At 33.5% G+C, this 27,838-nt stretch overlaps 2 protein-coding genes and 1 non-coding gene across 7 annotated transcripts; all 3 read right to left on the bottom strand.

Annotated features, from left to right (window-relative positions):
• Positions 1–625: 625 nt before the first annotated feature.
• LOC128241747 (cytosolic 5'-nucleotidase 3-like) lies at positions 626–18,058 on the bottom strand. Of its 3 annotated transcripts, none has more exons than XM_052958811.1 (9): positions 17,939–18,058; positions 15,524–15,622; positions 9,819–9,888; positions 8,627–8,670; positions 7,701–7,786; positions 5,688–5,777; positions 3,882–4,044; positions 2,442–2,642; positions 626–1,826 (listed from the first exon to the last, which is right to left on the bottom strand). In XM_052958811.1, exons 2-9 carry the CDS (start codon positions 15,620–15,622, stop codon positions 1,716–1,718), a joined length of 864 nt encoding a protein of 287 aa, XP_052814771.1. In that variant the 5' UTR covers positions 17,939–18,058; the 3' UTR covers positions 626–1,715. The 3 variants fall into 3 exon arrangements, with proteins under 3 accessions (XP_052814771.1, XP_052814772.1, XP_052814773.1); XM_052958812.1 differs by lacking the exon at positions 17,939–18,058 and adding an exon at positions 16,553–16,670; XM_052958813.1 differs by lacking the exons at positions 9,819–9,888; positions 17,939–18,058 and adding exons at positions 11,933–11,987; positions 16,553–16,670.
• Positions 18,059–19,177: 1,119 nt separating this feature from the next.
• On the bottom strand, positions 19,178–19,249 carry Trnap-cgg (transfer RNA proline (anticodon CGG)). Its single transcript has one exon. It is a non-coding gene; the product is annotated as a tRNA-Pro (tRNA).
• Positions 19,250–20,895: 1,646 nt separating this feature from the next.
• On the bottom strand, positions 20,896–27,521 carry LOC128239888 (ankyrin repeat and SOCS box protein 8-like). Of its 3 annotated transcripts, none has more exons than XM_052956330.1 (4): positions 27,468–27,521; positions 26,184–26,372; positions 25,192–25,295; positions 20,896–23,965 (listed from the first exon to the last, which is right to left on the bottom strand). In XM_052956330.1, the coding sequence occupies exons 2-4, from the start codon at positions 26,308–26,310 to the stop codon at positions 23,339–23,341; spliced, it is 858 nt and encodes a 285-aa protein (XP_052812290.1). In that variant the 5' UTR covers positions 26,311–26,372; positions 27,468–27,521; the 3' UTR covers positions 20,896–23,338. The 3 variants fall into 3 exon arrangements, with proteins under 3 accessions (XP_052812290.1, XP_052812292.1, XP_052812291.1); XM_052956332.1 differs by having other exon boundaries at positions 27,425–27,472; XM_052956331.1 differs by having other exon boundaries at positions 27,397–27,469.
• Between the last annotated feature and the right edge of the window lie 317 nt (positions 27,522–27,838).

The following is a 27,838-nucleotide window of genomic DNA, read 5'->3' on the forward strand; positions in this document are numbered from 1 at the left end:
CCAGTTTGCGCTATTTTTAAACGGGTAAGACGGCGACAAAATATTCTCTTCAACATGTAAAATGATGTATTTTCGTGTCCATACTAGCTCATAATGACAGTTTTAGGCTTGTCTTAAGGAAATACTGTTTTTTTTTGCCGATTTTGGGACCATCTGGTGTCTGGTCACTTTGAAGATGGACTCTTACTCCCGAATAAGATTTACCTCTATTAAAACAATTACCAAAAAAGGATGAATAAATGTCGAAAACAATGGATCTTATGAAGGATACCTAGTTTAATTTGAAAGAAATGTGCATAAAACACGGTATTTCTACCTCATGACACCATGGAAAATCACAGCAAATCTTTTAGCATTCACCAATCATTTGTTATTTTTGCGTTTTCAGCTATAAAATACACGGTTACAATCTTGTTATCAGTAATTTTATATTTCCATAAACGCATTATTTAGTAAGCAGTTAAAGGTTAATCACTCAAACATTGTTTTTATTACATGTTTATGTATTGATTTTGAATAATAGCGTCACTAGGTGGTGATGAGTAATTTACACATTTGCATTTTCAGAGTGACCAGCTTAAGACAAGATATCGTAAAAATACTGAATGATGATGAAAAAGAAACATTGATATTTCGAAAAATATTTATTAACACAAAGGAACACTTTAAGAACATGGTTTGGTGTATAATCAAAGATGAAATTTCACAATTCGTCGCTTGAGTTTATACAGGTTGTTCTAACAGCATTTGGTAGTGTTTTGAGAAAATTCAGTTTAAAGCTTTTATATTTTTATTCCCTGTAAGGGTAGTTTCACCAAAATTTCACAGACCATTTAACAAGCACTATGGTGATGATACCTAAAAAGATCATCAACATGATGTTCATTTTTTATGATATTTATTTTTAGATTTAGAACAGTCTGGAAGAAAAAATCTCTTAAAGTGACTCGCTAATGTTTTGTCAAATGCACTTTTTAATTACGAAATGATTTTCGGCAAATGATAAAGAGTGTTAAAACAAAAATACCAACAGCTGGAACCCTTCAGCAAATGTTGATATTTTCTCAAATATTACGGCTGTGGTGTTGCGTGATTGGTTGATTGACATTATCACGTGATGCTATTAATTAACAGTTTTTTGTTGACTTTACCGGCGTGGGTTCGAACCCCACTAAAACCAAAATATTTTTTTAAGCTATAACTGTATTTTTTTTTGCAATTTCGAAATCATAGAGTAAAATAATGATAAAATGGGTGTTTTCAGATACATTACCGGAAAAACTTATTTTTGGTCCAAAATCATGAGCGAGTCACTTTTATTTGACTTACTGACTGGTATAAGTTCAACTACATGATTGAGCTTGAAAAGGCGATACCAGCGATATTAATGCCTCTATTGATATGAATGTCTCTATTTGGCCCACAAAACACACTTAAAACAGTTTGGAACTCAAGCGACGAATTTGTAATTTATCATTGGCAGTAGAAAACAACACAGGTTTAACCTAGGTTGAACACATTTACCCTCTATCATATGATAATAAAGGAAGTAAAAAACATAAACGTAGTGACATTGCGTTGGTGTCGATGTTTTAATTCGATACAGCATATCAGATATATAACAAAAAAGTCCTTTCGTAAGATTCATCAACCCCATCAAGATCTGTCCATCAGTATATAACAATCCAATTCTCCTATAAAAAATATCAATAGCATCAGCCTATACATAGAATCTTGTTGACTATTGCGTTGACTACGTCCATGGTTTCATCTTCACATATCACGATGTCGTATCTGCTCTTGTACAACTCCAAACTCTCCTCCACCTGCAGAGAAAAAGCTTTATTTTAAATAACGACTATAATAGACATAACGTAAGCAAACATATGACGTCATAATATCACGATGTCGATTTGCTCTTGTACAACTTCATACTCTCCTTCACCTGTAGAGAAAAAGCTTTATTTTGAACTACGACTATTACAAATATGACGTCAGCAAACATATGACGTCATAGTATCACGAGGTCGAATTTGCTCTTTGTAGAACTGTGTTACTCCAAACTCTCATTCACTAGTTAGAGAAAAAGCTTGATTTTGGACAATGACTATAATAGATATGACGTAAGCAAACATATGACGTCATAGTATCACGAGGTCGAATTTGCTCTTGTGCAATTCAAAACTCTCCTTCACCTGCGGGGGAAAAAGCTTTATTTTGAACTACGAGTGTAATCGATATGACGTAAGCAAACATATGACTTCATAGTATCACGATGTCGAATGTGCTCTTGTGCAATTCAAAACTCTCCTTCACCTGTGGAGACTGAAAATAGGTCTTGAGGCATCATGATAAAAAAAATGACGTCAGCAAACATATGACGTCATAGTATCATGTATCATAGTATCATATCTGCTAAAATTATTTCGCTAAAATTATACCCTGAGGTTGAGAAAGCCTATGGTGAGCTTGGCTTCCACGTTCTCAGCTCCATTTGCCATTTGCAGGTCGCCAAGTGAATCTCCCATAAGCAGCAGGTTGGTTCGATGACTAAGATTATGAAAGTAGTCCGAGTCGTGCACCGCGTGTTCGTTCTTATTGAACACATGGATAATTGCATTTTTGAAGCCGATCATTTTGCCCTGAAAAAATATATATATAAATTGGTAAGTAATTAGTTTAAACATTATATATTTTACAACGATTGTGAAGAAAGTTATGATAACTTATACTAAGTCACCTTTGTTGGCACGATATTGCGCAAGAGTATGGTATTTTGTTGTGGGGGGAACGTGACCTACCTTACCCTTTTTGTGCGGGTCATGAAATTGAAAACAAACATAATTTTTAAAGACTTCATGATAAAATTTGGATATAGGTCATATATAACATATCAACATTTATAAACTGACAAACTGATCAAAATTTGTATTTTTATTAATTCGATGAATAAATGATCATATTCCATGCCGCAAAAATAATCCACTGGGCGGATTGTTAGGAACTTTGATAAAGCTTACAACATTGTTAACGTGATCATTGTTAACTTTCATATTATTATTTCTCAAAAACATTTATATGCACATTTGTGATCTACATTATTTCTGAAAAGGTTGGAGACAACTATTATAACAGTTCCCTTTCTATTTTAATGTATGACCATGTCATAAAATTGTCCACCTTTTAAAGTTGTAACAATGCTATTAACAATGTTGTTAACCTTATAAAACAAGAGGCCCAAGAGGGCCTATGCTCTACTGGCTGGGTTTGTATTGTCAACATCACTGTTTTCGAAAAGAACCAACCTCTTATGGATATCTGAATACTGACAGTAATACTGTACAAGTTTCATCGAGATACAATCAAAACTGAAGACTGTATCTTGTTCGCATACATTTTTTACACAATAGCATTTTTTTATACTATCAAGGCCTTTAATCTAATCATTTCAAGGCCCATAATCTAGGCATGCATGGGCAGAGCTAGCTGGTTTTCGAAAGGAACCAAGCTCTAATGGATATCCAAATACTGTACAAGTTTCATCGAGGTACAATCAAAACTGAAGACAGTATCGTGTAAACAAGCAATTGTTTACACAATAGCATTTTTTATACTATCAAGGCCCATAATCTAGGCATGCATGGGCTGATCTAGCTGGTTTTCGAAAGAAACCAAGCTCTAATGGATATCCCAATACTGTTTAAGTTTCATTGAGATACAATCAAAACTGAAGGCTGTATCATGTTAACAAGGAATTGTTTACAGACGCATGGACGCACATACTATTTACACATTACCATCGCATAAGCTTATCTGGCCTTTGGCCAGTAGAGCTAAAAACCTGAACAATCAGCCCATTGTAAAGAATACACCACACTTACATTTTCGTCGAAGTTGAGATCATTCGAAACTACGTGCATATTGTCATACATGTGGGAGTTTTGAGCAATGACCTCCCGGATGATATCGCCAACACCGGCCGAGAACACCAACAATGGTATGTCACTGGCGTGAAGATTGTCGAAGAAGGTGGTGCATCCTTCCCTGGAACAAGAGATCTCAATAATATATTATAACACTGTAAATAAATTAAAGGGGCATAAATAAGGTTCGTGCAAAAAAATTGTTTTATTTTTAAAGCATTATTATGTTTATCTCAATTGACTTTAATGATCAACATAAAAAAGATGATTTATGTATAAATAAAAAGATATATTAATCGATATTTTGGTTCTTTTATAAAAGGGAATTTGTGAGTGCATAGCTATTTATTGAAAAACTAGAAATGTGTCCATAGGACACGGATGCCCCCACTTTGATTTTTTGTCACAGAAAATAAGCCATAATGATTATTCAGGATAATCTGCACATATAGGATAAGTTGAGTTGAGTTGGGTTTTACGGCATCGCAAGACTGTATAGGTTATATGGCGCCATTCAGGCAGGAAAAAACTTGTTGGATCCACATCTCATTTACATCGAGATGATATTTTTTAAGTATTGTTGGGAAATAAAGGGCCCTAACTCCTAAATGATTAAAGCGATTTCCATGGCTATCGAACTTGATCAAGATATTATGGTCACAATCATGTATGTAAAGCTTGGTGAGGATTGGACACATACTTTTCAAGAATTAGATTGGAAACATATATTTTTGAAGTATTTTTGGCAAAAAAGGGCCGTAACTCCTAAATGACTAAAGCGATTTCCATGACTATCGAACTTGATCAAGATATTATGGTTACAAACATGTGTTTAAAGTTTGGTGAGGATTGGACAAACGGTTTTCAAGAATTAGATCGGAAACAATCTTCGGGACGTACGTACGTACAGACAGACAGACGTACGTACGGACAAGGGCAACCCTATATGCCGCCACTTTGTGGAGGCATAAAAATATTTGTAAAGGCCACAAAGTGTACACGTCGCTTTTTATCATTAAATTCACAAAATGATCTTAACATAATAATGCATTGAAATAAAAACATTTTTTTACCTCAACTTGTATAGTGCCCCTTTAAAATACACTATGGTAAAACATTACAATCACAGACCTAGCAACTGAATGCTGGCTCGAAAACCTTACCACATGAATGCATTTATAAACTAAATAAATGTAATGACAACATTACATATCTACACACAATTTTAATTTTGCAATTCCAATAACAATTGAAATAAAGTATACTTTCTCACCCTTTATATTTGTATTTTAGAACTGTAGGAGATTGTTGTTAAATCTTATGACCTGTATATATATGTATACCAGAATTCTAATGGCACATAATTATCCTTACTTAATAGTTAGATGACATGAAGTAAATTCTTCATGAACAAGAATGGGCAGAGTGAGCGTAGCGAACAAGTGCTTTATCATTACGAATTTAACTCAGGTCATCTAACTGACTTAGAATACAACCTTATTGGCTGATACATTGACAACGCAAAATCTGATGCAGCGAGTGTGAACCGGATGAGTGGCAGTAGGCGGACCTTTTAACACCCGCGAAAGGTGAATTATTAATGATTAAGTCTAGAACTTAATGATTGCCTATCTGCAATTCCAGTGGCTTAAAATTTAGGTTGTATTCTTAAATGACATTTTTTATATAGTAATTATTTGTTTATTCATACAATTTGTATACATTGTATATTTACTTATTGTAATGACCTCTCAATCTATTTACCTCAATTTTGCTGTTGATTTTGCCACCATAGAATGAAGCATTTCTTTCGAAAGGGGGTATTTCTCAAGCAAGGCGTGAGCCTTTGTCCACCTGAATAAAAAATAAATACAAAAATAAGTATTGGTGTCTAAAATATCTGAGTATTATGTATAAAGACAATTCAATTTCTTGGTTTGATGTTTACGATACTGATACAGACATATGTACAGTCGAACCCTGTTGGCTCGAACTTGCTTGGCTCAAATTGCTCGTTCGCTCAAACTAGATGTAAAGGACCGTTCTCTTTATACTGAAGGTAAACAATCCTGCTTGGCTCGAATTTTCCGAGGCTCAAGGTATTTTTGACGGTCCATCGATGTTCGAGCCAACAGGGTATGACTGTACTTAGTAACTTTTCAAATAAATTAGTACCAAACTACATTGATTCAGTTGCTTATCTAAGCCTGTTGTTACTGAAATGAACAGCCCCATGATTTCTCAAAACTTCGTAAGCTTAATTAACAGACTAAGTAGCTTACTTTGTTCAGCAAAATTTCTTACTTTTAATAACCTGATTTTATCAATAAAACTTAGTTGTTCATGATTATCTGACAGATAACATTAATAAACAGTGTAAATACTTCCAAAAAAGTAAATGGTTGACTCATTATAGAAGAATATTTAAAAAAAAAAGTTAGCTACGCTAAATCGTGACTCAAGCAGTTTCGAGATATCAGGCCTAATTGGATGCAACACCGAAAGAATAAAACTGTTTAATCTAAGTATGTTGAATGTTACTATCAATGTTCACACTAAGTACCATACAGCTATGCATTTCTTGAAAGGACTCTTTATAATGGGAACAATGTTCTGAAACACTTGGTTAAAATTGATTTATGTAATCTACATTTATTTACCTATACCAAACAGCAACTCATTAGACTAACAAGGATTAAGCTCTTGCAGCAACGAAGGCCATGGTGGTGTTGACAAATCAAGCAACAGTAGAACAATATATAAATTAACCAAGCAATATATCAAGTAACCATTGAATGGTATGACAATATATCAAGTGACCATTGAATATATCAAGTGACCATTGAATGGTATGACAATATATCAAGTGACCATTGAATATATCAAGTGACCATTGAATGGTATGACAATATATCAAGTAACCATTGAATGGTATGACAATATATCAAGTGACCATTGAATATATCAAGTGACCATTGAATGGTATGACAATATATCAAGTAACCATTGAATGGTATGACAATATATCAAGTAACCATTGAATGGTATGACAATATATCAAGTAACCATTGAATGGTATGACAATATATCAAGTAACCATTGAATGGTATGACAATATATCAAGTGACCATTGAATGGTATGACAATATATCAAGTGACCATTGAATATATCAAGTGACCATTGAATGGTATGACAATATATCAAGTGACCATTGAATGGTATGACAATATATCAAGTAACCATTGAATGGTATGACAATATATCAAGTAACCATTGAATGGTATGACAAAATATCAAGTAACCATTGAATGGTATGACAATATATCAAGTGACCATTGAATGGTATGACAATATATCAAGTAACCATTGAATGGTATGACAATATATCAAGTGACCATTGAATGGTATGACAATATATCAAGTAACCATTGAATGGTATGACAATATATCAAGTAACCATTGAATGGTATGACAATATATCAAGTAACCATTGAATGGTATGACAATATATCAAGTAACCATTGAATTTGTATGACAATACATATCAAGTGACCATTGAATGGTATGACAATATATCAAATAACCATTGAATGGTATGACAATATATCAAGTGACCATTGAATGGTATGAAAATATATCAAGTAACCATTGAATTTGAATGACAATACATATCAAGTGACCATTGAATGGTGACCAAATATTTATTCTTGGTTAAAAATTCAACTTTGTGAGGCAAAGATTATTCTTTAATAGATACTGTAATTACATCTGCTTACCATTCTACCATATATGGAGTTTTCTCTTCGATCGTCAAGTTAGGGTCGGTTTCAATTGGAAAATACTTGTCCCGTATTTTGTAAGCCTGAAAAGTGAAATCCAAAAAATTAATAAAATAAACTAACTTCACGTCAAAATTAATCACACTTACATTTAGTACTAATTTAACTGCTAAAAGAAGTTGACTAAAAGTCAGAAATTGAATAGGGGTTATGAAAAGCATGAGTTATCTCACCATTTTCTAAAAAAAAGGTATTTTGATGTTTTATGGTCTGTATGAAGGTTGTATTTTTGTGCCCCTCGTTCAGTGTCGTTCTAAGCAAGGTCAGTGCTCCAGCCAAGATTTGAAAAGGGCCAGGTGCTAGGTCATGACGAAAGGGCATTTTTATGCCAATTGAATAAGCTTTAATGGAGCACATTTTGCTGTTTTGTTTAATTAAGTGTCAAATTTATGTATATATATTATTTTTAAATGTATATTTATTATTTTTAAATGTATATTTATTATTTAAATGTATATTTATTATTTTTAAATGTATATTTATTATTTTTAAATGTATATTTATTATTTTTATACTTATGTCTGAGAATTGACATGACAATATGTCCAAAAATATTGTTCAAAACTATCAAAGAGGGCACAGCGAGGCATAGTAAAAGGCAGCAGGATGATTATTATTTAGGCCTAGCTGGAGCACTGAGGGTTTATAATTGAGTATGACAACTGGGCTTGACCCTGTAGTTTTCATTGTGTTAATGTTGGTGTAGAATGGTCCTGCATTATTCACATGCAAATGAAGAAAAGCAGGAGTGCTTTCCTCTTTGTATTGAATTTTAAACAAAACAACCAACTGGTTAACTAGGCTGGTTACGGTAATAAACGGATTATTTGATTGACAATAGGCATATGGTACATCCAACCTACCTGTTCCTTGTACTCTCCTGGAAGTCCTCCTTCTTCCAACACATCTGTAAAAACATTCATGCACATTTCATTTTGAGTACGCTCCTTATACAAATATTGATAAAAATTTGACCTTCAATAACTAAATATTTATCATTAGACAGTATATACATGTCAACATATTTAAAAACGGTAAAGTGCTTATTTAACAAAAACTAAATGAACATGGTTACAAGACAACTCAAATAATTTTTTGAACTTACATGTACTTAATTGTTTAAACAATTATTATAAAACTGCTAAAATTTATCATGACTATGTTAAAATTGAAGTTCACTTATTTATAAATTGCTAAATAAGGAAAAACACAGTAAATATATGCATGCAAAACTTATAACTCTTAAACATAGAAAGTGTACAATATCTGGAATGGAAAAGGGTGAGATTTGCTTGCTAAAATATTTATTCAAAATGTCCTTTGCGTACAATAAGCATTCTTATTAAATTGCATATTTTCTTATAACCATCAGATCAAAGTGAAACGGTGAGTATTAATATATTAAATGTTTCCATCAATTCAAAATTAAATTGACTTGTAAAATCATCCCCTTCCAGTTTGTGGTTTAAAGGCGCACAATAAAGGTTGACGCAAAATAATATATACTTTATTCAAATGCATAAAATGTTAGATTTGTTTCACTTAAATCATCAAAACAAAACAGCATATGATTTGTATTCAGATAAAAAGTATTAGCAAAATTGGAGCTATTAAACTTGGGGGAATTTGTGGCCACTGTAAATTGACAAACATTGTAAATAATGACTAAAATAAATATCTGTACACAAATCGTATGGGAATACAGAGTACAGGCAAGTCTGAAGATATAGCTAAAAGAGCACAAACAAATTGCCAACTGGCTATTAATAGAAGGTGTCTGTGTAGACAGATGGGAATAAAGGTAAGTCTGAAGATATATAGCTTAAGGCGTACACACAACTTGTTATAAAGATAAGGTGTCAGGCTATAAAGATATGGTGTCTGTGTAAACTATAAATGTACAGGTGGAGAAATGCCCAAGACATGTAGCTAAAGGCGCACACACAAATTACCAACAGGCTATAAAGAGAAGGTGTCTGTGTCAAGATGGAAATAAAGGCAAGACATGTAGCTAAAGGCGCACACACAAATTGCTAACTGGCTATAAGGACATACTATGGCAAGTTGCACACACATGACCATTGTGTTTGTACTTGGACAGTGTCCTATCAAAGTCTGCCACCACCTGAAATACACATGTATATCAAAATTGTGAAATTAGCATAAAAATTATATTTGTTATAAGCAAGAATTGCCCCGTATTGAATCACCTGAAAACCTTACAGTAAAAAAAATCAAAATAACTGTCTTGTAGATAATAGATCAATATATCAAAGAGGCCCATAATGGCCTATGCTCTACTAGCATGGCTCTTTTGTTCATTTTCAATCCAGGGCATTTATGTATTGGTAATAGGCAACATACTGATAGTTCACTAAGGCATCTGACGTCTTTGGCAAGAACAGGTAAAAAAACATACCGACCAAGTTCCATAAAATTGGGCATAAAGCTGCCGCACCCCTTACCTACATACAGAGTGTAGCAGTTGTGCGTAAATAACCTAAATAAAACTATTTAATATGACTCCATAATCATATGTCCCCTAATTTATGAATAACAAATCCTTAATTGATTCATTCGATCAGAATTTTTGTACTTTTAGAAACTAGATTTCTTTTTTTAAATATTTCTTTCTACTATTTGACCTAGTGAACATTGTTTTACCAATTATAACATACATTCAAACATGACTTTTACTTCATTGACGATGATATTCCTACCAATATTCATGAAGATTGGGTAAAAAATTTGGTCTCTCTATATAGTCAACAAGGCATGTTTTTCGAACATTTGACCTCTTGCCCAGCAAAATCTTGACCTCAGGCGAAATATTTTAGACTCAATTGAGCATAATGGTTTCATGTGATTAGTACCGTTATCTTTGGGTAAAAAACTTAAATTATCTAAAATGAACTCCAGTGGTCGAAATTAGCACAAGCCCACAAGCCCGGCACTGGTAAAATGTCTTCCGGGCTTGCTCAAATTCTGAATTTTATATAGCATGGCATGTTAACAAAATTGATGCCAAGCAATAGTATAAGAATTCAGGCTTGTTCATCCAAATGTCTAATTTCGATGACTGGAACTACCACACAGGGTTACAGAATTGACAAAACTAGTGGGTTATACAAAAACATAAACAAAAGCAAGAAGAAAAGTTGCCACTAACTACAGTGATTTGAGGATAGGTGAGCCATTTAGGGCCTTTAAAGCTGCCCTCTCAAAGATTAATCTATTAAACAACTTTTCATTTTTTTGTCTTGGAATGAACCAAATATTGTGTAGATTTCTCTAAACCAATGCTGCAAGACTACTGGCAAAAAATCATATTTTTTTTCCATATTTATGAAAACTGATGTTTTAAGGCTAAATGCTTTATTAACACTTTATGAAAACTGATATTTTCCGCAGTTTTCCAAACAATTGATATCTGTTCTTTTTCAGTTATCTTATATAACTGTATTGAATTTAAGGCATTGATACCAAAATCAGCTGATTCTGAGACAAAAACTTAAAAAATGTCATAACTGTCTATCTGTACAGAGAGTGCAGCTTTAAATCTAAAAAACGAAAATTATACATGTATTTTATAAACCTTAACAGAATCAGAAATGCATAAACATATTGACAATGGGCTGATGGTTCAGATCTATGTCTAAAGTTTCCAGCATTGTTTACATCATCGTTTGTAACTTTAAAATCTTGACTGCTCTGAGAGTTTAAGAGATATACACTTGTGATCTGTTTACAATCTTAAACAATATACATGACAACAATATACAACCTTTTCAGCTGTACATATTATACTTTAAGTTCAAATATGTGAGCAAATCAATATTTCACCTTTAAAAGTTAACAATGCTGTCGTTAATTGTGTCGTTAACTTCAACAAAGTTAGAACTGGACAATCAGAATATATATAGATATTATGTACAGTTTCAGGGTTTAAGACTCAATAAAATTGAATATTTATCCATGTTTATGTATTTCTAGTTCTGATTTAAGTGTCAGAGTATATTAAATATGATTTAAGGTTTTTCCAAGAGTACCATTTAGGGCCATTAATCACCTATTCACAAACCACTGTGCCACAAACAGGGAACAAACATTACAGGGTGAACCTTTTAATCAGAGCATGCCCATTTCATGCAGCAGGGTTGCACACTTACTGTAGGAGCAGGGCCCTTTGTAATTAGTGATGGTAGCATCAAAATCTGAACACACCTGCACAAAAGGTTAAAGGCGCCCAATATAAGTTAATGCAAAACTTTTTTTTTAAATGTTTATGTATTATCATGAGTAACTCATTTTTCTTTAAAGCTGCACTCTCACAGATTGGCCAATTTGGCGACTTTGTTTTATTTAGTGTCTTGGAATCATCTGATTTTGGCATCTAAATGCTCTCAATTTAGTCATATTAGGTCACTCACAATAGTCGAAGTCTCAACTGTTTGAACAGTGGTCAAAATTAGCACAAGCCCGCAAGCCCTGCACTGGTAAAATGTCTTTCGGGCTTGCTCAAATTCTGAATTTTATATAGCAGGGCTTGTTCTAAAATTTGATGCCAAGCAATAGTATAAGAATTCAGGCTTGTTCATTCAAAAGTCTAATTTTGATGACTGGTTGAAAAACTGCCAATTTTTTCAATTTTCTTAAAGAGTTAAGTAACACTTTCATTGTCGAAACGGTCAATCTGTGAGAGTGAAGCTTTAATGATAAAAAAATATGATTTGAGTGCAGTTTTAAAAAATAAGCGATATTTTTGTGCCTTTTTAACAGTAAAATTTGTGACCACGTAGCTATTTATTAAAAGAAAAAAAAACTTTATGAAGGCTAAATATTTGTTTTTACACCAACCTATATTGTGCGTCTTTAAATAATCAAGTAAACCAAACTGCAACACACAATTTTGCATCCCATTTTTACAATAACAGTTCAAGTTAATGTTCAAAGGGCAGGGTCATTTCAATAAAGGATTTTGTATCCTCGATTATCTTAAATCCATATAAACAACACAAATGGCAATACTTAGATGATTTCCTGGGTAGTATTCAATATTGATCTTATCCTTATCCTTAGACATGCCCCAGTGATTCTATTCAGCCTATTGGTCTGCTAAAAATACAGGCCAATCAAAACACTGAGTTTCTAATCTTAAATTTTAGTTCAATCTAAGTTGTTTATTTTAAAAAAAACTCAAAAAGGTATCCCAAAAAATTGAAACTAAGATACAAATATCGACTGAGATGGACCCCTGCATTTTGGGCTCAATTAATTAATGGGACTCATTCAAGTTTAATGGGGTCAGACACCGAAAAAAATATTTTCGTGTGAAGTGGGAACAAAATACAAGATAATGATTAATTACATGTACAATAATAGAAATTTGTCAAATTAGAGCCAAATTGTATATTGCTAATAATTGATTACAAAAATACGAGTTTCATGTAGGAAATAAAAATATGTAATAGACTAATAGCTGAGGCATCCTTTAGGTTTCAAGAATAAAACCTGTCTAAAATCCTGGCCCTGATTTCTCGAAACTTCTTATACTAAACAGACTTAAGTAGCTTTTGTTAATATTTTGTTTTATTAATATTTCAGTTTTACCTAATGTTGATATTATTTATTTTTTTATTATTTTTTCATAATTATTAGACACATAACTTCCATACTTCCAAAAGTGTAAATATGTCAAAAAGGAACAAAAATAGTAAGCTTAGCTAAATTGCTTTATAACAGACTTAAGTAGTGTCAAGAAATCGTCCCCTGAAGATATATATACAAAATTTTCGGAAATCAAAATGAGGCAGCATGCATTAATAAGATCTGGGTCAGCAAAAGAGATTTGATTCAACTCAATAAAAACTAGAAAAGCAATGTTTCTTTAATACAGTGGAAACTCGTTGGCTCGATATCTCATGGCTCGATATCCTCGTTGGCTCGAACCAAATTAAAAGGACGATTTTTATTTACTCTTTGTTCATAAAAATTTTGATCGGATGGCTCGATATCTTGACGGTCGATATTTCTCCACGCTTGAAGTCGTTTTCGCGGTCCCAAACAAGAATTTCACACTTTGATTTGGTTGCTTGGGTCGATGTCATTTTCGCGGGTTCAGTTAAGAATCTCATGCCTTGATTTGTTTGATTGGCTTCATTTAGCACAAGGCGCTAATCGATTAAAATTGCTTGACTGATATTATAATTATTATCGAATTTAAATGGTTTAACAGTTTGAATAAACATGCCATCACTTTCAGTTATGTCTCTAATTGTTATCCATCCCTAAATTACTATGCATTTTGATATAACTTTTAAGCTATGTTTGTGTTACCCACTGTTTACAATTGCTTGTTTTCGCATAAATGTATTTTTATTATAAATAAAAAATGATATTTTCTAATAATCGAATAAGTCATATTACGAAATTTAGGGTGCATAACTATACCCAATAAATACTCTTCCTTCTCTTGCGGAGATAGCGTAGCCAATAACAAACGAGGTAAATAAGACTTTATGTAACAAATGAAAAAATAACATTCTGTAAGCAATCCCGCTTGGCTCGATATTCTCGAGGCTCAAAGTACTTTGGCCGGTCCCTAGAATATCGAGCCATCAGGTTTCGACTGTATGTCTTAATGTTCTTTTCCATATTTAGCAGTGACAATTAACAGAAAGCCACATCAATTAATCCATAATAGGCTACTGTTGTTTTCTGATTCTTGAATCATGCTAGTGCAATGTGTGCCACTGAAGTTTTTCATGATATTACTAATGAATCTATAACAAGTTTTTAATGATACTGTATTTCCTAAGGGAATAATTCAAAACAATTAAAGAAAATGCACTACATCCATTATGAAATTGATTCGTGATTGTTTTTTTGATTGGAAGTTCCAGGGAAAAGTTGCATAAAAAGCTTAGCGCAATTTCAATGGTTAAAACAACAGACAGAGCATTAAATTATGAAGTTAATCAAAGAAGGCACATTATAAAAGGAAAATTACGAAGTACCCTTTTCTGAAGTTACAAAGTACCCTTTTCTGAAGACCTGAGTATCTTCTTTCGTTTCTGCGTACAAAGCAAAATCTGTTTCGACCACTTAGTTAGAATTTGGTCAGGGAGATCTAAACATTTTTACTCACTAAATTTGACATGATACAAGATGTCAGAAAAGCATCTACTCCTAATATATTGTATATATAGTAGCTACTTAAAGTCTTTATTAAGACAAAGTTATACTGTAAGATTCTTCAAAAAAAAGGCTTTTACAGTGTCAATGAATAAGCCCAATATTGGTCAATATTTCTAAATGAAATATGATAAACATTTTCTTAAACTGAGTTATTATCTCTTTTAAAGCTGCACTCTCACAGATTGAACGTTTTGACAACTTTTTTTTTTTGTCTTGAAATGAGCAGTTTTTTGCGTAAATATCTGAAGACCGATGACAAAAGATCAGATCGCAGATTTGCAAATTTCCTCTCCAAACTTGATGTTTTAAGAATTTTTCTTAGACCATTAGTAATTTAATCAAAAAAAGTTGTTATGATGGTATCTGTGAGAGTGCAGCTTTAATTATTATCAACTGTTCATAAAAGTGAATAAGTCTGTTACATATTATATTTCAAACAGTGTTAAGTGAGAGCTACAGTAGTTATAAAGACCAATAAAAAGGGTTTTAAATTCCAGAAAATTGTAAATTTATAATTCTTTTAAGATATAATGACTTCAACAGTTGAAGGAAAAACAGCCTACCTGAAGCTTTTTAGCTCCATCTGCAACCATTTTCTCCAACTGTCCAATGACATATTCCCGATCTTTTATATGAACGTTTGGTCTATCAAGGAACTCCATCTGAAATACATTTGTACTTACTACATTTAGCATTTTAAAATAATCTTTTCTGCCCCCAGAATAGCCTCTGAAATACCCCATTTTCATGTTGTTGTTGTTTTTATATAATGAGAATCCCACGATTCATTAAATAATGTTTCTGAGTGATATATTTACTGTTTTATTTACTCTATTTGTACAACTAAATTGTCTTATATAAAAAAATCCAACAAAAAAGGCTAGGGTGTCTTCCCCATAACTGGTTAAAAGGCCCTGATTTGAAACTCATAAAACATAACCTTTTATTTGGTAAAGCAAAACAATAAATAAAATTAAACTTTTATCAAAATAACTGTATTTCAGTAAAATGAATTTCAACTTCTAAGTTTAAATATTATATAAAACATACCAGTTTTCCTCTAAGGTATTTCATTTTCAGATGTGGAATCACAGATTAGTGTAACTTTAATCACAGATACAAGACATCAAATGATACCAATATTTATATTCAGGCTAGTATTCTATTGATTAATTGGAAACAGATTAGCTGTAAGCATGCAATAGCTTAGTGCCAATATCAGATTATGCATCTGGGTGCATAACTTATCACATTGCAGTACTATTGATTTCCTATGTTAATAATTACCTGGCAATACTGCATAACATTATCACCACATCTTCTAGTAATCTTTTAAGACATTATATTTGCATAAAAAGTCATGTTATAAGGACCGCTATAATATTAAATGCATTAGGTGTATTTTCATTCAATAAAATGTAAACATATTACATTACATGTAAACTTGCTAAGCGCAGTCAGATATTGGCTTGAATTTTGGAAATTAAAAGTAATTATTGACAAAACATTTGTTGTGACCATGCTCAAAGTAATTATTCATAATTCCACCAATCATCTTCTCATGTAATAAGTATTAAATAAGCAATATTTACCTGATACTGTTCTGGTACTAGCTATAAATGAGTGAAGTGATGCAGGGTTCGAATTTAACTTTGAAAAGCACTCGCAATATTTTGCGTGTGCTTTTTTAGGCAACTCGCAAAATGAAAAATCAACTTGCAATTTTATGATTTGCTTTATTCCCTTATAACATGGTCTAATTGTAGTAGAAATAAAGACATATTATGAATATTAAAAAGTATCAATCTTTAGTGACTCGACTACTAGAACTTGTTGATGGCTTATTCTTTGGGGGGGGGGGGGGCATTGTAACATTATAAGTTTAAAATGAATAAAAGCAACAGTAAATGTAGCGTGGATGCTTTGGACCATGAAATATATCGATCAACGAAGTCTATTCACTTTGACAGTTGGGCGGAAATATATTCAAAGGTTGATGGGTTTACATATAGTGCGCGAAAGCACTAAATTTAGCCAATGATTGAGCTAGGTGATTACGTCATTTGTATTCACTTTGTTTTATGCACGCCTTGGAGCATCCCGGAATGATTCGAGATAAAACTCGGCCTTTTCCGTATTTGTTCTATTTTTGAAAACTTACTAGAGCGTGACTCCGTACTGTCTTCTTTATACTGGTAGTGTAAACATGCCACTTATAAGCTGTTTACACTCGACTACATAGCGGAGTTAAGTTCATGTTTATTCTACTTTCCTTTGAACATTTTGTGGTCTAGAAAAAGCAACTCGCAGAATGTTGTGAGCTTGAAGAAAAGGCACTCGCAATTTGCAAATGTCACTCGCATTTTGCGAGTATCCAAGTCTAAATTCAAACCCAGTGATGGTACTAGCTATAAATGAGTGAAGTGAAGAAACAAACCCGCTCATTCTCTATTTCATTCAGCGCAGACTGGGTAACAAATTTTCAAATATCTGCATGTTAAGAAGTAAATAACCACTGGTACCTAGAACGAGCTCAAAAAATTGTGAGTCCATCAAGTAAGAAGCTGCAAAAAGTTGTAAAGAAGGCATTTCTGTGCTGTTTTGCAAGCAGGGTGTAAACATGAATTGATATTGATGGATTATATGGACAAATTTTTATGTAGTACAATATGGTCTGGATTAGTAGATATTGTCTTCTTGAAGGCATGGTAACAACAATTTTGTTGTCACTAATGGCATCTAATTTCCATAATTCAAGCGACTGTGGATGACCAGGCATCAAAGCTCCCAATAGTTTGATGAACGTTCAGAGATAAACTTCCTTATTATTTTGACAATTTTATGACGCAGAGTACCATTATTCACAAGACAAGACTCGTTGGCGTCCATTGAGTTTAACTGCGACTTGCGTTACTGTTAGTGAAGTTAACAATTTTGAGAATGGCAAATGTGAGAGATTACAAAAATATCGACGTTACCTTAAAATCACAAAAGAAGATATACTTGACTGGCAAGGAAACCTGCTTACGTTTACTTTTTATCTTTATTTTTTTCTTCCAGATCAATAAATGCTTTTCAAGAGCATCCAATTGATCCTGATGATGTTACACAAACCACTGCCGCATAGCTTAGATTTTGGTTATACTCCATTAATATTTAAAAGTTAACCAGTTTGAAATTATCAAAGATTTCTAAACGAAACATAATAATATATCATGGTGCCCAGTGATGACATGAGCTAAAGTTATAAGTTAACCAAAACTAAAAAAAAATACAATTAGATAATTATATAAATTATATAAATGACAATAACGGATGATGTCAACATTTGAATGTTCGGTTTTGGTGTTGTTAACATAATTTGGATATAAGCTGGGACCAATAAAAAATCCTACTTCTAAATAAAAGCTTTCCTCTTCGTCAACATTTTTGCTAGAGCGGGGGTTAGGGTTCGGTCCCCAAAAGGTATAAGAGTGAGGAGAGTAGTGTCAGCCGTATAGGGCACTTCCAACCGCCTCGCGGTTGAGCTAGCTTTGTGGCGACGCGGTTGTGGCACAGTGGCAAAACACTAGGGGTATACGTATTATAACCCGTGGAATTCCTGCGGCCTCCTCAATTTTGGGAGGTCTACAAAAGTCAAATGTAATTCACACGAGTCTAGGGCCTTCGCACGGCAAACGAAAGGCCATCGTACAACCAACGTATGTTCGCTGTTAAACCGCACCACGGCATTTCGAACGTAGAAATTAAAAAAGTTATTAATCTGCGTAATAAACCTACTGTTACCCACATGGCCTGTAAAAAATAGGGATACGCCCTACGGTAACCATGCGGCCACTGCAGATCTTCTGCGGTCGACGCACGTGCCTCGTGAATTCGGGGGTCCAATGCCGCCGTATTCTAGTGGTAGAGCAAATGTGACTGATGTATAACCGGAATATATTTCATGAAATATAAATCGAACCATCATTTGCTTCCAAACATTTACGAGACTTCTCGAATAGTTTGAACAGTAATCGGGAATTAAATCACCATTCATTCACATATACATACAATTAAAAAAATATACAAACAAACTTTTTCAATCATAATGAAACCAATCAATAAAAACCAACAGCAGTTTCAACATATTGAAATCATTATATTATGTTATTAAATAATAAATACTGTGTGATGCAGAATTATATGTATAAAATAGAAAAAAGTACTAAAAAGTTGGGCCAATCCGGGATTCGAACCCGGGACCTCGCGCACCCGAAGCGCGAATCATACCCCTAGACCAATTGGCCGGTGCATACTTAGTTGTCAATATAATATTAAATTGGCAAAATGACAATCTACAGCATTGGGATAACTTATCTCTCTATTAAACTATGACTCTTATCTATGGCATACGATCACTAGTGAATATTTCACTTTCTACGTTTTGTAAATCATGCTAGCTTTATTTAAAGTTATCAAAGACGTAAATGAATTAAAGCTTTTAACAATAATGAGCAACCAACCAGACGCCAATCAGGTGTATAAAATGGGATATTACTCACAAGAATGATACGTCAAACGTTACTAAAGAAATACTTCATCGATCAGGTTAATCTAGTTTCTAACAAAGCTCATAATTAAGTTATCGTTACCTATATACAGCTTTTATAATGCGACTGAGACTCATTGAATCAATGATTGCCCCTAGAGTTATTATTGATATATGGTTCTGAAGTTTGGGGTATTAGTAATTTTGAGTTAATTGATTGACTTCAGTTGTACAAAAGTCATGTGCATCAATTAAAGCAATTACTTATCAAGAGCTCCGCAAGTAGGTACCAATTAGTTTAAACATTATATATTTTACAACGATTGTGAAGAACGCTATGATAGCTTATACTAAGTCACTCTCGTTGGCACGATGTTGCGCGAGAGTGTGGTCATGTGTTGTGGGTGAAACCGGAGTACCCACAAAAAACCCAACTTGTCCGACTTGGTCACCACTAATCAAACTCACATGCGCCCAGGCCGGGAATCGAACCCGGGTCGCCTTGGTGAAAAGCGAGTGCGCTAACCACTGCGTTAACCGGATAACCTAGGTGTCAATTCTAAACGGAACACCTCGGCCAACTCCGCCATACGATGAGCCGTGTATGTATGCCAGTGCAATAAGAAAAGTAGTTCATAAAATTAATTATAATATTAATCAATTGTAGTGCTTTAACGTTTATTTTTTACTAAGTTTAAATTTATTCCCAGTGAAGTGTAGTATTGCCTTACTAATTAAGATTCCTAAGAGTGAAGTTGTTAGGATTAATTGCTAAATCAAAACTAGTGAAGTGTAGTGTTACATAAACCATTAAAATTTCTAAGTGTAAAGTCCTTTGGCTGATCTGCTAAATTGAAACAAGGGAAGTGTTATAATTGCATAAATCATTAAGATTATGAGGGTAAAGTCCTTAATTGAAAGTACTACACAATTCAGTTGCAGCGTTGTTAAATAATTCTGACAATGTAAACCGTCCATATACACCCGAATTTGTTTCGAAGGAAATGGCCGATTGCTGCCAACTATATAAATCAAGGCTTTGCCCTTTTTGGACCGTGGTCCAGTGGCAACACACCCGACTCTCAATCCAGGGGTCGCAGCTCCAATTCTCCGCCTCTCCACTAAAAATGCTACATGTATTTGTCTCCCAGGAGGGACGTTAAATGGGGTCCCGTTTGGCAGTGCTTTACATTGGTGCACGTTTAAGAGCCATGGTAGCTCTAACCAGGGTTACATTCTGTATGTGCACTATGCTCCAAAAAAACAACTAAAATGACTAACAACCTTATCGGAGCACTCGCCGAATGGGCAAGGCCCGAGTGCGATTATAACTAAGCTTACACCACCACCTTTGCACTCACACAAGTGAAAAAGCGATAGTATGACAAAACATATATACCTCTACCACTTTATTGAAAAACAGATTATCATTAAAATACATTTCCGTAACAAATAAAACAATGAAGAAAAACAAGTATAGTTCTTATCTTCTATAAAAATACATGATTAAGTATTCAACTCAACCGGTCTATTTTTCATCGAAAAAGAAAAGGATAGAAAAAGTAGACCAGTCAATTAACAAGAGGCTCACGAGGGCCAATGCTCTAGAGGGCCAATGCTCTACCGGCATGTGTTTTGTTGTTGTCATTTTCAATCCAGAGTATGCCTGTATGGGTAATGAGCAACATACTGGTAGTTCATTTGGAACTTATGGTGTTTGGGTTAGCTGAAAACCAAATTGTTTACGGACTCACGGACATACGAACGACGGATATTGCGCCATCGCATACGCATTTGGCCAGTAGAGCTAAAAAAGGATGTATGCAATTTCAAGTAAAACAATGTAGTAGTAGACTCAAAACATGTATACTATAATGATGCATGCAGGACAAAGTCAATTTAAGTCTCTCAGAACTTAATAATAGCTATATTTTACAAATAATGAATATAATATAATAAACAATTATAACAATAAGTAGATTATTCATTTCCATGTATTTACCTAAAACAGCATACATTGAACAAATACTTTCATGATCATGTCAAAACACTATAATACCTCAATTTATGACCTGCATAAAACAGAACATGATAAACAATATATTGAAATGTGGAAACACAGCATCATTGGAGATATTCTGTGACATAATCCCGCTAAAGAGAAATATACACAAAACTGACAGTATAGGCAAGAACATGTCCTCCATCTTTGTTTGAAACTGCCATATATGGACATACATATATCCAAAGATCTTCACATAGTTTGGACACAAGAATATGGCCATACCGCCCTTCCATAATGTTTTAAAAAAGAATAAAATGACATTTTATTACAATTCTAAGAATTTTACTTGAAAAAGTATCATCATATAATATAATATAACAAATATATAAGGTAAACATTTCCAGAAATCCCCCAAACCATATTGCCTTAAAAAAACGTCAAAATATTTCCAACTTATGACCAAATCTTTTACACTTAACACTGTCAGAGAGGTGATCAACAAAGCTGCAAGAAAAACATATTTACATTGAATGGAAATTTTAATAATTTCAAAGTGTTCTTCTCCACAAAATGTCCGAGTTCTTAATTAATTTCAGCTAAGGAACACATACCTTGTATATAGATATGTTATAAAACTAAATATATTCTAACTTTAAAAATGTTACATGTTTTTTACCTGTATTAACAGTTTCTGATGACAATGATTTTGGTGTAGAATGTTTAACATACATGTGTTACTAAGACAAATACTAGGATACACTCCTGCACACAGGGTACAGAAGGTGGAAAAATCAGCTCTCAATATGATTATCAAATATTTTTTTCCCTGAGCCAGTTTCTGACCACTGTACACAAGAATACATACCTATCTAACCCTTTACTCCATTAAAGAGAAATATCTCTGTTGAAACAAGAAAATATGGACATCCTTATGGACTAGCTGCCTTTTCCATTTTTTTATTTTATTTTTTTTGGGGGGGGGGAGGGGGCACAAGAGTACATATCTACCTAACCCTTTACTCCATTTAAGAGAAATATCTCCGTTGAAACAAGAAAACATGGACTAGCTGCCTTTTCCATTTATCTTCTTTCTTTTTTTTTTTGGGGGGGGGGGGTCATTCATGTCTGATTACATTTCAACTAAAGAACAAAATTACAACTGCTATCATTTTATCTATAATGTATTTTTGGTCATTTATTTTACATATAAGTAATCGGTAGGCAATACCTTTTCAAACAATAACCAGGCAAAAATTAATCAACAGAATGGTTATTAATAATAGGATCATTGCAGCCAAATGCATAAAATTTATATGAAAACAAAAAAACTTTAATAAGTTATCCATGAGTCTAGTTGCATGTGTAACTTATTTGATTGCTACCTACTACATAGTAATTATTAGACAGTTTTTCCCCCATCAACTAACATTTTGACTTACATATACCAAACTCAAGAACTACCCAGTTTTAAACTTTTATACAATTGGCTGTTGTTCTTACTTATTTGTAGGACAGATATCTTAAACAGCTAATGAAAATAAGGCCACACCAAACTGATGTTTGTTTGTCAGATTGAACACATTCAATCTTCAGAAAATGCTCAAAAAACACCAAACAATCAAAAGCAAATCCTTCTTTCAATTTTTCCTTAAACTTACATTTTACTGGAAAGATCGTTTCAGGTGTGCTGGATCATATTTTTTTTTTTAAAATGGAAGATTAAATGGAATTATTATTAGGCCACTCACTCATTTCATTTTGGCCCATATTCAGTTAACAAATATTTGAACTGATCTGGCCTTATAAGATAAAGAAAAGAAAGTAATAAAAGAGTACAAGACATCAGCATTTGAGAGCAATGTAATCCTGCACCCTCTGAGGAATGGGCAACTTTGGTATAACATTTGGTAGATATCTGCATCCCATTGACTTCCTTATTCTGTATCTGCACTGCCCCTGCAGCGAGCAGGGCATTTCTACTCTTGGGGAGAATAACTCTGTCAATCGATTGTCTCCCTTGACTGTGACCCTTTGCTCTTCCGTGAGGTCAAGTTTACTGGAGGCCCTGAGGAGCAGTTCCAGACTCTTGTTGTCATTTTCGGTATTCAATCCACTCATTTGAACTTGAACGCATTTATCAAGTGGAGTTAAACCACGCAAATTCTCTATACTTGAATCTGCGTTATACTGCAAAAGTATATTTATAATCTCAAAATGACCTTTTCTAGCTGCCCAACTCAGTGGGGTATCATTGTTGTAGTCCAAGGGGTCAACCTTCGCCCCTCTTTGTAACAGGAGTTTAACACACTGGACATTGTCTTTAAATGTGGCCCAGTGTAATGGTGTGTCACTGTTTCCGTCTCCAATGTTGATGTCTGCGCCATGTTCTAGGAGCATCTCGACACAGAATACATCCCTCTCTGCGGCGTAATGCATGGCTGCCCTTTCGTAGCCATCATAATCATTTACCTGTAAAAACCAAAACCAAGAATTATACCAGAATTTGTCTACATCAATTCTTCATAGAGGAAGGGTTTGTTACAGACTTTTAAACTGAAATCATACTTTTAAAGGGACTGTGCACCAGATTGGCACCAAAATTTTTTTTCTCTGTAACAAATCTCAGGACAATTATTTAATAGAATGTGTTACGCTTTGATATCATAATTGTAAAAAAAGTACCAAAATGTAAAAAAAAAGTGTTGGAGACTGGGTTCGAACCTGTGTTGCCAAAATTGCAGTCCAGCGTCATATCCACTGGGCTACGACAGCTTACTCTAATTGGGTGACATAATTAAGCCATATACCTAACTCGTTAATATCACGTGATAACAACGACTAGCCAATCACGCATAAGGAATACCCAGTAATCTTTTTTAATGGAAGAATACAAAATAACTGCTTAACTTAAATAAATTGTAAGCTATGTGGTACTTCATTTAGTAAGTTTCAATGCATTGTACACATTAATACCAAGTTTATGTCAGTTTTCGACAATTTTCTTTTTTTCTTGCAAATTGATCATCTGGTGCACAGTTGCTTTAATATGTCAAGGCCCTTCAATACATATGTAGACCTATCAAGATTTTGACATCTTCTGATCAAATTTGGTGAGAATATTGATAAATTTATTGATAAAGATAAATTATTCTTTCAAAGAAACGGAAGAAAAAAAGTTACATGGATGATGCATTTTCCTTCTTTGATTAATGATTTAACAATAAATTGCTTTTTTGAATTTATAATACTGAGAAGCTATAACAATGTATATTCATTTTGAAATTACAACTTAAAGGGTCAGGTATGGCAAATTTCATTGCATGTTACAAGTAAAATTTTAAATTTGATATGTGACACTCAAAAACTATTTAACGGAAATTGTAGTACTTACAATATATTGTCATTGACAAGATGGTCCCATTAATCTAAGGGGTATTTGTCTTTAAAGCTTCACTCTCACAGATTGACAGATTTGTCTTTATTTTTATTTTTGTCTTAGAATCAGCTGACTTTATCATCAATGCATTCAATTCAGTCCTATAATAAATTTCACAATAGAATATATCTCAAGTTTTTGGAAAACTGCCAAAATTGGCCCATTTCAAGACAAAAAAATGAAGAAAAAAAACGTTGTCATAACGGTCAATTTGTGAGAGTGCAGCTTTAAATTCAACTTAATGCATAAACTGTGGTACCCTTGCTCCCTTGCTAATGAGGAGTCGTAGAATATAGCTGTCGCTGACCATACACGCACAGTGGAGAGGGAGTAATGTACCGTGTTGCCTGTTCACATCTGCTCCTGTAATATAGGTAAAACAAATGTTAATATATGGCGCGTTAGTAGAAAATAGAGCTATCACTGACTATACACGCACAGAAGAGAAAGCATTAGGTCCAATATTGTCTGTTCACATTTGCTTTTGTAACACTGGTAAAACAAATGTTGATAAATGGAGAGTTATCGTTTTATCAAAGTAGCAGTGCTTTTGAAGAATTAAAAGAAAACATAATGATAAGCCTAAAATTTACAGAGTAAAGTAAGTGTAGCCCAGTGCAGGCATACAGAGGTTATATAAGCATTAGCCTACAGCTGTCTTATTAAAAAAAAAGTATATATACATTTTTAAGATACATCAGTTTTTTTTAAATAATTTTTTTCAGACTTTCTCTCTGCGAAAGGAAGAAAAGCTAAAGATGATTCTTTAAAAATTAAAATTTCAAAGACATAGTTTACAGTTATTCCATGGTCACTTGGGTAACAGTCATTACTGCTGTCCTAAGGTTAAGGGGATGACTCCCGAACAGTTGGAGAGGACGATAAGCCAAGCGGCAACAGTTCATAATGTCGTCCCCGACACCAAGGGACAACAGATTTGGCTTTTTACTACTTTTTAACTTTTACTTTTATTACTTGATTAAAAGTTTATCTAAATAAAAATGATTTATAACAGATACCTAATCAAAATTCTAAAATAAAATTTGATTTCAAGGACATTCCTGTGATGTTATAGGACAAGAGAGAAAGAGTTCAGTGGATCGGTGAACAGTTCAATCCAAGTGAAGACCACTTGATAACTTATATTTAACTTATATTTATTTGTATAGCGAATCAGTTAATAATGCTCAATTACAAATAGAAGTGAATATTTTTTTGTTGTCAAACTAATTCACAATAAAAAATTTCTACCTCTCTCAATCAGTTGTTCCACATCATCATCATCGGTGGAGCCGAATGACTGCCAGCAGTTTATGGAACGTATCAATCTCTCAGACAAGTCATACATTCTCTGTTCATTTGCCATCCTATACCACATTGCTTGGGAAGGCAGCAGTTGAGGTAGTGTTAGTGTACTCTAACAGCCATGAAAAACAATCCCTAAAAGAAAAACTGTTTATTATTTTTTTCCACTGGTTTATAGAGATTTATCATTGAAATGAAAATATTTCACTGCTTGAAACAGTGAAAATCTCAATTTGATACTGTTCATAGTTTGGAATTTTAACACGCTTTCATGTACCAAATCAAACGTCGAAAAGCACAGGGCTGGGACATTATTTCAATAATATTATTCTTCTAAAATGATATTACTTATAATTTGGCACACTTTTCTTAAAAACCACAAATAACTGTCATTTTATACTTTTCTTATAATCTACAAATATCTGTCATTTTGTATTTTTTCAAGGCATATAATTAAAAGAAAAATTGTTTCAGTGTAAGATATCACGATAAATTTCTCCTAGTGAACGCTGAAGTAAATATTTAAATCCTGGTTAAGCCATTCCTGAAACATAATTTTTGACGATATCTCGCAGATGGTGAAATTGATTGCTACGGTATGTTTGACTGAAACAATCCTGATACAATTTATACATGTGTCAACACTGTCAATCTGTGAGAGTGCAGCTATAATTGTTTAATTGTAATTTAATGAATAAAACATTTTTGGTTAAATCAATCTATATATAGGAGCATCCCTTTAATAAATGTCCTTAACATAAACTAATTTAATTTACAACGATTGTGAATAAGTTATTACAACATTATATTAATCGCTATCGTTGGCAGGATGTTTTGCGAGAGTGTGGTCTTGTACTTGTGTTGTGGGGGAAACCGGAGTGCCCAGAGGAAACCCATTTGTCTGGCTTGGTGACCACAAACCAAACTCATATAGGCGGGAATTCAACCCAGATCGCCTTGGTGAAAAGCGAGTGCGTTATCCATTGCGTTAACCGACAACTGAAATGTCCTTGAAATCCAAACTCAAAATCCTTTACAACAGTACATAACGCATGATGGACACTAGAGTATTGGAGATAGTAGTTAAAATGAAAAAGGGTAATTTTTAACAGCTAAGACAACTATTTCAAGATATTCTTGATTTAGTAAAACAATGTACCACATTAAGAACATGTATAAAGGCGTACAAAACAGCAAAATCTGCTAATTTCTGCAATTCTGACAACTTACGGTAAATATTGTAAACATTAACAAACTGTTACAGCTATTTTCATTGGATACACAATTATCGCTGGACCAATCAATGCGCAGTTTTCTGTCCCGATTGATATCCTTTTTCAGTGAAAACGTCTATTTCAACACGGTGAAACACGTTATTCGGCTACATACCACTAGCTGTATACCCTTTTCCACATTCTGAACTGATGCATGTAAAATTCTGTATCTGCATATATATACGATTTTGGACCATTCACATCGTAGTTACGAAATGGGGATGTGCTAGTCTCTTATCTGCAGAGCGATCTTGACGTGCTCTAGCTGATGAGCGCGGGTCACACAAATTTCCAGAAGTTTCCAATATTTTACAGTTTCCACGAGAA

This window comes from Mya arenaria, chromosome 7 (assembly GCF_026914265.1).
Source record: "Mya arenaria isolate MELC-2E11 chromosome 7, ASM2691426v1".
NCBI lineage: Eukaryota > Metazoa > Mollusca > Bivalvia > Myida > Myidae > Mya > Mya arenaria.